A 13,510-nucleotide genomic window follows, 5' to 3' on the forward strand; every position below is an offset into this window, starting at 1 on the left:
GAGTTGCAGCCTTACAGCGCCAGAGACCCGGGTTTGATCCTGACTACGGGTGCTGTCAGTACGGAGTTTGCACGTTCTCCCTGTGACCACGTAGGTTTTCTCTGGGTGCTCCGGTTTCCTCCCATGCTCCAAAGATGTATAGGTTTGTAGGTTAATTGGCTTTGGTAACATTGTAAATTGTCCCTAGTGTATAGGATGGTGTTAGTGTACAGGGATTGCTGGTTGCCGTGGACTCGTGGGCCAAAGAGCCTGTTTCCACTCTGAATCTCTTAAAAATGGACGGCTCTGTGGCACAGCTGGTAGAGCTGCTGTCTCATGATCCTGAACTCAGGTGCTGTCTGTGTGGAGTTTGCACGTTCTCACTGTGACCACGCGGGTTTCCTCCGAGTTCCTCCTACCTCCCAAGGACGCGCAGGTTTGTAGGTTGATCGGTCTGTGAATTGTCTTGAGTGTGCAAGGATTGGATGCAAAAGTGGGATAGCATCAAGCTGGTGTGAAGGGTGACCGATGATCTGCTTGGACTCAGGGGCTGAAGGGACTATTTTCATGCTGTAGCTTTCAATTTAGTTAAATTTAAAATACTTACTTGTCATATTCACCGGATGTAAAAGGAACAATTAAATCCTTACTTGCTGCAGATTCACAGGCACATTGGTTTTACAGCAACAGCAATAATGTACCTTACCAGCTATTCAAATAAACCAGACCATGATCATGCAAAAACTAAGACAGGTAGAGCAGGGATTTGTGAAAGAGGTGATTGTTTCTGACAATAAACAAGAGGGTGTGAAAGAGGCATTTAGTTCCAGCGTGTGTGTGATAGCAGGCAATGGGGAAGAAGCTGTTCTGGACATCCATGCTTGAGAGCTTCTGTAACATCTCCAATAGGGGAAGAGAGGTAAAAGGGAATGGCCAGGGTGGCAGGCATCATTGACAATACCTTCATCCTTCCTGATGCAATGCACCATGAAGATGGAAGGGATGGAAGGAAGTACCAACCTTGTGATGGACTGGGCTGTTTAAAGTGTAACCATCACAGTAACCAGTAATCGGTAATTACTCCCTAGGGCTGAGATGGGCCTTTATGTTCCATATATGTCTATGATTCTAACACTATAATCAAGGAGGAAACTAACTAAAAATTAATGATCTGGTTTTCCATCTTCAAACGATACTCTGAGCTCCAATTAAAGTCATAGAGTCATACAGTGTGGATACAAGCCCTTCTGCTCATCTCGCCCATGACAACAGAGAGGTCCCATCTACACTGGTCTCACCTGCCTGCATTTGGCCCATATCACTCTAAGCCTTTCCTATCCATGTACCTGTCCAAATGTCTTTTAAAAGCTTGCACGATCACCCGGTTGCCAAACATTTAAACTCCCATTTCCATTCCCACACTGACCTTCCTCCTCCACTGTCAGAGTGAGGCCACTTGCAAATTGGAGGAACAGCAGCTCATATTTTGCTTGGGCAGCTTACAACTCAGCAGTATGACTATTGATTTCTCTAATTTCAAGTAACCATATTGTTTGTTTTGTTTTTTGTTTTTGTCTTTTGTTTTTGCCTTGTTTGGGATGTGTTTACCTAATGTGGGACTAAAGATGGAAATTAGCTACTGGCTACAATCTTGCATATTACATGCAAATGTTTATTAATATGCACTGTCCCTAATAAAATCAATTCAATAAAATCAATTCAATTCAACCCCTGCATCCTCACTCTCTCTGCCCCTCCACCACACCTAGTTGTCCTGCCGGTTCCACTGTTCACATCAATATATCCCTTTGTTATTACCTCTTCCACAGTCACCAACGGACCATTGTGGGCTCCAGCTTTCCTTGGTCATCGGTGCCAGCTCTGATTTGTTTCACACCTCCAGTATCCCTCCCCCCCCGACATCAGTCTGAAGAAGGGTCTCGACCCGAAACATCACCTATTCCTTCTCTCCTGAGATGCCGCTTGACCCGCGGAGTTACTCCAGCATTTTTTGTCTATATTATTTTAAAGGTTGTTTAGTTTAGTATCTCCACTTGCAGCTCATTTCATATTCCCACCCACCACTCTCTGTGAAGAACGTTCCTATTAACCCCCCACGTTCCTATTAAATCTTGCCCCTCTCACCTTAAAAATCTCTCACCAATTTTCCAGTTCATGTAATTTCATACTTTCAGTCTACCAGTTAATTTAAAAATAAATTAATTAAAAATAAAATAAACTAGCATTACTTGCAAAATCTAACTTTAAGTTAACATTTGTATTATTTGTATTCCACACACGACTTCCCCCCCATTGCCGTCTCTATAGTTCAGAAACCGTTAAGAACCTTTAACGTTAGTACCTCCACCAATGTAAAGCACTTTGGTCAACGAGAGTTGTTTTTTAAATGTGCTATAGAAATAAAAGTGACTTGACTTGACTTGACGTTAACACACTGAGACTGGTGGCAGATTAAATTCGAAGTATAGGAGCAGGGAGGTTCTACTGCAGTTGTACAGGGTCTTGGTGAGACCACACCTGGAGTATTGCGTACAGTTTTGGTCTCCTAATCTGAGGAAATACATTCTTGCCATAGAGGGAGTACAGAGTACAGAGAAGGTTCACCAGACTGATTGCTGGGATGTCAGGACTTTCATATGAAGAAAGACTGGATAGACTCGGTTTGTACACGCTAGAATTTAGAAGATTGAGGGGGATCTTATAGAAACTTATACAATTCTTAAGGGGTTGGACAGGCTAGATGCAGGAAGATTGTTCCAGATGTTGGGGAAGTCCAGAACAAGGGGTCACAGTTTAAGGATAAGGGGGAAATCTTTTAGGACCGAGATGAGGAAAACATTTTTCACACAGAGAGTGGTGAATCTCTGGAATTCTCTGCCACAGAAGGTAGTTGAGGCCAGTTCATTGGCTATATTTAAGAGGGAGTTAGATGTGGCCCTTGTGGCTAAAGGGATCAGGGGGTATGGAGAGAAGGCAGGGATGGGATACTGAGTTGGCGGTGCAGGCTCGAAGGGCCGAATGGCCTACTCCTGCACCTATTTTCTATGTTTCTATGTAAGTGCCACACACTTCGTCTGAAGAAGGGTCTCGACCCGAAACGTCGCCCATCAATTCCTTCACCCGCTGAGTAACTCCAGTATTTTGTGTCTACTTTTCCAGAAGATGTATTGACAAAGCGGTGGTTACTGGTTACCTTTATGTTAGGACAGACCCCCATTATCCTCTGAACTAATTAAACCCGCGTTTCATGGAACCGCTAAACGAGCGCTGGAACACTTGCTATGTAACCAATGACACTTCCGTCAACATTAGAAATGCAAACAGACTGCGGCGGCTCACATTTCAGATACAAAATGAACTAGCCCGAGTTTTAAATTAGGACCTCCCTGTCGCTGTTAAGGCTGCTAACATTCAGGGTTTTTAAACATCGATTGCTATCCCGGAAATGCTTAAATTCAAAATTCTACTTTCCCAATCGGAAAGGAATATGAAAAAAGCGAGCAAAACGCGTTCTGTTGGCTTCATGTGTTATAAGTGCAGCCTCCTGCATATTTGACCTGAAGTGGTTAGCATAACTAGCAGTAGCGATAGATATGTTAATGTCACATGTACCCAGATACAGTGACATGTGCTGTACAGTGAACTGCTTTGTTCTGCACACAATCCAGAAAAATAAATACTACACATAAACACAATCGAATCGTGAGAGAGAGAGAGCGAGAGAGAGAGCAAGAGATGGGAAAATGTGACCTTATTTTCTTACTTAACCCCCACACAAAGTGCTGGAGTAACTCAGCGGCTCCAGTATCTGCAGTAAAAGACATAAACTGCTAGAGACACAGGTGAGGCAGGGAGTAGCTTTAGACTGGCAAATTAACATAGCCGAAGTAGACGAAATATGTAGGAAGGAACTGCAGATGCTGGTTTAAACCAAGATCGACACAAAATGCTGGAGTAACTCAGCGGGCCAGGCAGCATCTCTGGAGAGAAGGAATAGGTGATGTTTCGGGTCGAGACCCTTCTTCAGAAGCAGCCAGTCTCCGCTTGGTGTGAATGTGTAGCGGCCGTGAATCTGCCTTTAAACGCCACTGCCGCTCGATTCTGGCTGCGTGCAGAGTTGTGAAGTGTCTCATGCTCCACAAAATACGGTACGGGGAAGATCCCTGAACGCTGCTCGCGGTGGAGGCTGAAAAATGGGTTGGTTGCTGAACAAGTCCAACAACACAGTAGGACTGATCACCTGCCAGCTAGGATCGGAGCCACCACCTCGCCGACCTTGTTGTGGAATGCGGATGGGAAGTTACACTTATTATAAGCCAGGTGTTTCACCAAGGCGCTCCTGACACCACAAGCCTCAATATCTCGGGAGGACCACACCAGTGTGTCCCGTCCTTGTTGTCTTTGCCTTGTGCCCCGGGGCCGGAGCGGTGGACCAAGAGCGGGAGTGTTGAGGGTTTGTAAGTAGGGAGAAGGCAGGCTGGAGTTGGAGGATGTCGGAAGAGGCTGGGTCCGAATGCCCCATCTGTTACGAGAAGGTTTCTCGCCAGAACCAGTCGCTCAGGACGTTGGCATGCAACCACATCTTCTGCCACGACTGTTTGGTGAAGACTGTGATCAACCAGCAAGCCCAGCCCAAGAAGGTGGTGTGCCCAGTGTGTCGGCATGTCACCTTCCTCCACAGAAGGAGCTTAGGCTGGGTAACCAGGAGCAACGAAGACAAACAGACTCTGGAGATCCCGCTGTCGGTCATCTCGCCCCGGTCCACAAGCCCGCCGTCCGAATCAGTCGAGGTGCTCCCTCCGCCCCGCCGCTCCTTCCTCCGCCGCTTGTTCGGCTCCAGCCCGCGGACCTTCTCCTCCACGCTTCGGAACCAAGCGCTGGGAAGTAGCCAGATTTTCGTGATCAGCGGCCGGGGGAGGCCGATGAGTGAGGAGGAGTTGCGGGTCCCGGGAGAAGCGGTGGTTCTGGAGCACAGGCGGTATAGACTGCGTTGGGTATTAGTCCTTCTCTGCTTCATCATCATTGGGGCGGTGATCGCTGCCATTCTGCCCTGGATCACCTCCTTTAAATGAGTGGAGCCTGGGACAGTACACCAGTACTTGTAAGCCTTCTTCACCCACAAGAGGCAAGTTTGCAAACATATGGAGCCGTCTCCACCTGTTCCATTTCACCTCTACTTTCTATGAAAGTACTTTGGCAAGATGGGTGGATACAAGGAACTGCAGCAGCTGATTTACAACAAAAAAGACACAAAGTGCTGGAGTAATTAGCGGGCAGGCAGTATCTCCGGAGAACATTGACAAGCGACGTTTCTGGTCGGGATCTTTCTTGAGACGTGTACAGTAACTTCGGTTAACTCTTTGGGAGACATGATTGCAGGAAATACAAATTGCACGGACAGGGCTTTTTATGATCCAGTAAATGTTATTTATAAATATGTATATTAAAATTGTGAGCATTTGCTAACTCTTCAAAATGAGTAAGTAATCTCATTGCCAACTTGTTCTAACTTAAAGGAATCTCGCAAAATGTGTGCAGCTCTGATAAATAGACTAGTTGAATCGAATTGATTTAAGAATTTAATTTACACTCCAAAATTCGGAGCACTTGAATGTACTAACGTTTGCACCCGTGCAGAATGTCCACGGTATACACCGTTGTAATGTTCTTAACATTGTGGATCTGGCGATGTTAGCTCATATACTATCTCGGGACTTCACTCCTTGTGGGCGGCATAACTGCAGCAATAGTCCATATGCCGCATATCTCTTTGGACAAGACTAGCAGGGTCTAGTTGTTCTAATGGTCACGTTGAGGAGGGTAGCTGGCATTTCTTACGTTTTCCTGGTTCTCTAAACTATCTTCGCCAAACTCCCTGAATATATAAAAGTGTGTAAAATTCCGAGAGGCATAAACAGGGTAGACATTCAGAACCTTTTCCCCAGGATGGACATTTCAAATACTAGTTTTAAGGCGTGCACTGCCAGGGTTGGTGGCTGAAGTAGATTGGATAGTGACATTTAAGAGGCTTTTATATAGGCCTATGGATCTGCGGGGAATGGAGGGATATGGATTATGTACAAGTAGTTAAGAGTTGGACATGGAATCATGTATGGCATGGACATTGTTGGCCAAAGGGCTTATTATTGTGCTGTGCTGTTCTATGCTGCATATTCTATATGTGTACAGCAGCATAACTACAGCAGTTGGAAGTATGGCATTATAAAGTTATTCATAATATTCAAGGATCTCTTACATTTGCAAATGTTGACAAGAAAAGGTGTGAACATTTGAATATATGTTAAATAATATGCAAAAGAACAAAAAAAATTACAGTGTAAACAAAACATAAGTCTGGATAAACGAGTCATGAATCTGAAGAGGCGTTCTGACCCAAAACGTCACCTATTCCCTCGACAGATGCTGCCTGACCTGCTGCGTTCCTCCAGCACTTTGTGTTTTACACAAGAATCAAGAGTGTTTAATTGTTAGTCGGACACAAAAGGCTGGAGTAATTCAGCGAGTCAGGCAACATCTCTGGAGAAAAGGTAAAAGCGATGTTTCGGGTCTCATCCTGAAAAGTTACCTATTCTTTTTCTCCAGAGATGCTGCCTGACTCGCTGAATTACTCCAGCCTTTTGTGTCCATCTTCGGTATAAACCAGTATGTGCAGTTCCTCCCTATGTATTTACTTGTTATATGTACTGACAATGGAACGATAAAAAATGATAACATTCTTATTTGCTGCACCTTAGTAGACCTGAAAATGCAATGACACACAGATAAATATATAATAATACCATTAATACCATAATACTAGGTAATCATAATAGTGCAAAAACTGAAGTAGGTAGAGCAATCAAAGACCCAATCCAAAGATCATAATTGCTGAGTGGGTCAGGCAGCATCTGAGGTAACTGGATGAACCCTTCTTCAGAATGATAGTGTGAGTCTTTGTCACTGTTTCCACCTCTCTGCCAATCACCGTTCCTCACCTAAATCTGCCTATCACTTGCCAGCCTAAGTCTACCCCACCTCTCTTTCCATATGTCACCCCCACGTCCCACCTCTATACTCCATCACTGTAGAATGCTTCTGACCGGAAACATAATCTGTTTACTCCCTCCATACATGCTGCCTGACCCGCTGAGTTCCTCCAACACTTGATGTGTTGCTCAGGATTCAAACCTCTGCAGATTCTTAAATCTCCAAAAACATTGTGCTGTTATGTTGTCAATTGTGGGATCTGTCAAGAGGAATATTTTGCGTGCAAGGGTGATGACTTTAATATTTGTTTAAGATTTGCATATTGGTTTGCTTCCCAAGGCACAACTTATCCATAGCTCATCTTGGGAAGATGGTGATGAACCATATTTGGATTTGCTCTGGAGGTAGAGCTCCAATAACAGTGTCCAGTGACTAGACTCATGATACTGAACCAGTAACTTAAAGAAGCACAATTAATACTGCATCTCAACTGTGAGGATGTGAGGCCACAGGTTTGTTATGGACTTTCGAAGAATCCTTGACAATTGGCTGCAGTGCATATTTTAAATAGTAAGTAATGCACCTTATTGCCAAGGCATCTTCCGTAAGGAGTAGATTCTTAAGATGGACGTTTAGCTGTGGGTCGACTTATCTTGGATATGATTGAAGACCTTGCGTTCTTTTGCAAGTGCTCTTTCCAACAGATAGATAGATAGAGGAGGTAGTTGAGACAGGTACTATAAAAGCGTTTAAAATAAACTTGGACAGGTACATGGATAGGAAAAGTTTAGAGGGCTATGGGCCAAATGGGACGAGCTTAGATGGGACATCATGGACAAGTTGGGCCGAAGGGCCTGTTTCCATGCTATATGACTCAATGACTATTTCATGCTTGTCGTTTGTAGATGCTGGCAAGATTCTGGAGAATCAGAGGTTAAGTTGCTAACTATAAGAAGTTATATAGCCACAGCAATGATGTGCTGGGTTCAGTCGAGTTTCTGGTTAGTGATGATTCAGGATAGAGAAGGCTGGGATTTCAGCAATGTTACATTACTGAATGACAAGGAGTAGAAGCTAGACTCTGACATGAATGTTTCTGGCTATTGATCAGCCAAGCCTAGGTGTTGTACGTGCCCTGCTGCATACAAATATGGACTGAACAGCTGCCACTTAAGTTAAAAGCTGTGCAATCATTAATGGACAACTTTTATTTTAATCCTCTGTTGGAGAGAAGTTCATTGATAAGCCAACTGAAATTTGGGTCACGCTGGTATAGGCAAGATGCCATTAAGCTGGGAAGAGTGTAGAGAGGATTTACGAGTATATAGCCACAATTTAAAGGCATGGGCTATTGGGAGAGGTTGGGAGAAGTTGCTTGAAGTGAAGGAGGTTGAGAGGTGATCTTATGGAGGTGTACAAAATCATGAGTGGAATAAATAGGGTGAATGTGTACAGAGTCCTTTACCTGGGGTAGGGGACAAATTTTAAGGTGAGAGGGGGAAGATTTAATAGGCACCTAAGGGACAACTGTTTCACTCACAGAGTGGTGAGTATATGCAACAAGCTGCCAGAGGAAGTAGTTGAGACAGGTACAATAACAGCATTTAAAACATATTTGGACAGGTGCATGGGTAGGAAAGGTTCAGAGGGATATTGGCTAAACGTGGGTAAATGGAGCCAGTTTATAGTCCAGATTAAAGGAGGTGCCAGACCACCAGTTGTGGAATTGTTGGTGGACCTTTACTGGATTACATACATGGAGAAGCACTTATAATTTTAAAAATAATAATACTTTCACACAAAGGGTGGTGGATGTATGGAACACGCTGCCAGAGGAGGTAGTTGAGGCTGGGATTATCCCAAAGTTTAAGAAACAGTTAGACAAGTACATGGATAGGACAAGTTTGGAGGGATATGGACCGAGCGCAGGAAGGTGGGACTAGTGTAGCTGGGACATGTTGGTTGGTGTGGGCAAGTTGGGCCGAAGGGACTGTTTCCACACTGTATCACTCTATGACTTTCAGAAAGGATTCTCCGGGTGCTCCGGTGTCTTCTCATATCTCAAAGAGATGCAGGTTTGTAGGTTAATTGTTTGCAGTGTGTAGGATAGAACTAGCGTACGGGCGATCACTGGTCGGTGTAGACTCAGGGCCTGTGTCCACGTTGTATCTCTAAACTAAAAGAACTGTGGGAGTATAAAGTGACAGCAAACAAACTTGCAGAAATTAGATTAATGTTTAGCAAAAGCTAGGTAATTTTATTCAGGTATTTTAATTTCCAATCCAACACCCAGAAGTTATTTCGGGTTTGAAATGCCAGAACTCTGACGTATGGTGTGCAACAAAATGCCGGAGGGAAAAAGTGTGAACAAGTATGCGGCTGATTAATGAGCCAGGTTCTGCCAACAGACTAATGGTGCATGGACTTTATCTAATAATAATTATACCATCATGTTTGAAAGGGAGAAAAGCAAAATTATTTTTGACGATTGAAATGTCTGTGAATGGAAAACATGCTCTAAAAATTGTAGCCATGTCTTTTAGACATGTAGATAGCTAACACTTGTACAGGCAAGGGGTGATAGACGTTTTTTTGCATTAATGGCAGTTGTTGCTAACTTGTTATTTAATTTCTAAAGTGGGTTTCATAGTCCTTTTTTTTAACAAATTATATTCAAAGGATAATGGAGAAAAGCAATAATGAATTAGGTCACATATTAGCTCAATGATCATTCCTGCATCCGTAATTAGGTGTAGATTTACAATATAAAGAGGTACAAATCTGCTATTCACCAGATTGCCTCAAAAAGGCAGCTAATCAAATCAAACACCCACACCACCCTGGTCACGCTCTCATTTTGCTGCTACCATTGGAAGAAAGTACAGGAGCCTGAGAAACCTGACCTCCGGGTTCAAGAACAGCTTCTTCTCATCAACTATCAGGCTCATCAACACTGCACAACATTGATCACAACCCTCGGTCAGCTAATATGATCTGCTATTGACGTTGGACTGCATGCCTTGGTTATCTAGTCATAGAGTGTGGAAACTGGCCTTTAGCACAACCTGCCCATGCCGACCAACATGCCCCATCTACACTATAGTCCCACCTGACTGCATTTGCCTTGTATCCCACCACATGTGTCCTATCCATGTACCTGTCTAACTTTCTTAAACATTAGGGTTGTACCTGCCTCAACTACCTCCTCCAGCAGCTTATTCCATATACATATCACTCTCTGTGTAAAAAAGTTGCCTCTCAGGTTCCTATTAAATGTTTCTCCTTTCACCTTGAACCTATGTCACCTGGTTCTAGTCTAGCATTCATTTAATTCATTCATCATTGTTGACAACATTAGCGACACAGTGGTGCTGGTCTCCATTAGTGATTATTAATATATTGTGTTATTGATTGTTGTACATCTATCAGTTGTGTGATTACATTTGTCAGCCCGTAAAGAGTTTATGCTGGTACATATGATAATTAAACACTCTTGATTCTCATGATTGCTATAATATATATTCATAAATATTCTGATAGATTGCTGAATGGCAAAACAAGATTTAAGGGCTCATAAGTGGTTGCAGAACACTAATTTATCATCTTCTGATAGGAGTTAGTAATTATCAAGAGGAGTATTTGTGTTGATTTAAGCATTTGTTGGGCCTCGTTGTTCAGGGAATGAAAAGGATTACATCGTTGTCAAGGGTCTTTATTTGTACCGACAACAGATAAATGACATTCTTACTGGCAGCAGCACAATGGGGCTGTAGAAACAGAGATAATATATAATAAAGAAAACATCAATAAATTAATAACCACAATACTAATGCAGAAGAACCTATGGACCTTAGTGCAACAAAACATAGTCCATTGATAGGTCCATATAGTACTCATAGCTAGTTGGACTCAATGAAAGTTAAAACGGAGACATGTCAAAATATAAATGTCAGCGAAACAGACAATTTAAGAAAAAAAGTAACTTTGCAAAAATATATAATAATCAAGCTGAGAGATAGGAGTATTTCTAATGTGATGAATTATAACATAAGAACGTTAGAATAGAAGCAGGAATGGCTATTTGGTTCCATATGTGAGCGTCACCATTTGAGAAGATCATGGTTCATCATTTATCTCTTTCTTGGAAGTGTGTGATAGAACACAGAGTCTACCAAGTCCCTTCAAGATAGAGATCAAGTGAATCAGTCATGATCTTCTGGTTGGGTCATGAATTCCAAAGATTCAGTCCTTCACCTGTCCAAAGCGGCTAAAATATTATTTCCTGTCCATGATCCCCAACTTCAGACTGTCTTGCCAGAGAAAACAACACCATATTTACACTGATGATCAGCCATGATCATATTGAATGGCGGTGCAGGCTCGAAGGGCCGAATGGCCTACTCCTGTACCTATTTTCTATGTTTCTATGTAATGTCCCTTAAGAATATTGACCCAAAGTGCAGGAGGCACTCAATAGACTACCAACGTGTAGCTTATACCCCAATGGTATGAACACTCAACTCTCAATTTTTAGGTAACTACCCAACACATAACCCCTTCCTCCCCTGCTCACCCCCCACCCCTTTCCTCACCCCATTTTCTTTCTCTCTTCCCTGTGCGCTACCTGAATGCTCTCCCTTTCCTTCCTTTCCTCTCCCCCCATCCTCTTTCTCCTATATTCCTTCCTCTGGCTTCACAATTCACACCTTTTCTATCCTAATCTCATTATCTTACGCTTTTTGTCTTTGCATCTCTCGTCACTGTTCAACCATCTGCCAATTAAACACTTCCCTCTCCTGTATCCGCCTATAACTTGCCCCCATCTTTCTGCCCCTGACCACAATCAGTTTGAAGAAAGGTCCTGACCTGAAACGTTGCCTACCCACATTCTCCAGAGATGTTGCCTGACTTGCTGAGTTATTCCAGCACTTTGAGTCTTTCCATAAGTTCCCTGTGTCCACCCTTGAGGCCGTTGTATGTTTCCACTAGAGCACCTTAATTTCTTCTAAACTAAACCATCTTTGTTTGCTTAACCTCTCTTCATGTCAAACCTGCCAATAGATTAATATTAACACACAACATCTCTGGTCTAGACATTTTCTCAGACTCTGATGAAGGGCCCCGACCTAAAATGTTTTCAGTCTATTTCCTCCACATTTGCTGCCTGACCCGTTGAGCTCATCCAGCACTTTGTGCTTTGCTCAAGATTCCAGCATCTGCAGTCCATGTCTGTGTCTCCTTAAGATTAATATTTAACTTTTAGGAATCTGATATAACCTTTGTACTTAAATACTTCAACCATTTTGAGCATTGAAAATAGTTGAAACATACATACTAACGTGCTAGCTATGCTTACTAGCTGGCTTCATAAGTTTATAACTTCATAGGATATTGGAGCAGAATTAGGCCATTCAGCCCATCAAGTCTACTCTGCCATTCAATCATGGCTGATCTATATTTCCCTCTCAACCCCATTCTCCTGGCTTCTCCCTATAACCCTTGGCACTTTACTAATCAAGAAACAGTCAATCTCTGCCTTAAAATATCCATTGACTTAGCCTCCACAGCTGTCTGTGACAATGAATTCCACAGATTCACCACCCTCCTCATCTACTTTCTATGTCCTTTTATTCTGAGGCCATGGCATCTTGTCCTTGGTTCTCCCACCAGTGGAAACATCCTCTCCACATCCACTCTATCCAGGCCTTTCACTATTCGGTAAGTTTCAATGAGGTGTCCCCTCATCCTTCTGAACTCCAGCGAGTACAGGCCCAGTGCCGACAAACGCTCATCATATGTTAACCCACTAATTCCTGGGATCATTCTCATAAACCCTCTCCAACGCCACCACATCCATCCTCATGTAGTGCTCTTGTTCTCTTGAACAGGATAACCGAAAACTAACACGTTTAAGCAGAATGGGAGAAGCTGTAAATGAAAGCGCAATCCGTTCACTTTAGCAGGAAGCATTATTAGTAGAAAGCAAATAATCAATTTCTGCTATGATGTGTGCGAGGTATCTATTTTGCTGGCTATACAGATTCATTTCTCATTGAGCTGGAAACATTTGTTTACCCAGGAGACTCGAGCAAATGGGAGAATCAGGTTTTCCATCTATTTATTACTCGGATGCAATCTGGTCTTTTTCTGCACTGAAGTGGGATCGTTTTTCAACTTCCATACAATATATTCTGCAAACAATTGTCAAGGACATGACCCGATATCTATCCATCCATTAACCGCAACAGATACAATATCAAGGCTTTCTCCCCCCCCCCAGAGTTCCAGCAGGCTATCCCTGTACACTGAATGCTCTGCTGATAGGTCTTGATGATGAAAATGCATTCCTTTTACATTTCAGAACCATCTGAAGCAATATCATGAAATCTTGCACACGGGTGTAGTCTATACAGTTATATTTGGCCTGGTGTCTTTCTCTGCGACCTGCAGAATTGAGGTAGGATCATTGTACTTTAATATGATCACAGCATTGTTCAATGTTTTGATAAACAGTATATATTTA

General features: G+C 43.0%; 1 protein-coding gene across 1 annotated transcript; it reads left to right on the plus strand.

The window, feature by feature from the left end:
* The first annotated feature begins 3,849 nt into the window (after positions 1-3,849).
* On the plus strand, positions 3,850-5,476 carry rnf222 (ring finger protein 222). The gene has a single exon (XM_033044030.1). It carries the CDS (start codon positions 4,491-4,493, stop codon positions 5,070-5,072), a length of 582 nt encoding a protein of 193 aa, XP_032899921.1. The 5' UTR covers positions 3,850-4,490; the 3' UTR covers positions 5,073-5,476.
* The last annotated feature ends 8,034 nt before the right edge of the window (positions 5,477-13,510 follow it).

The sequence above is a fragment of the Amblyraja radiata genome, chromosome 26 (genome assembly GCF_010909765.2).
Source record: "Amblyraja radiata isolate CabotCenter1 chromosome 26, sAmbRad1.1.pri, whole genome shotgun sequence".
Taxonomy (NCBI): Eukaryota; Metazoa; Chordata; class Chondrichthyes; order Rajiformes; family Rajidae; genus Amblyraja; species Amblyraja radiata.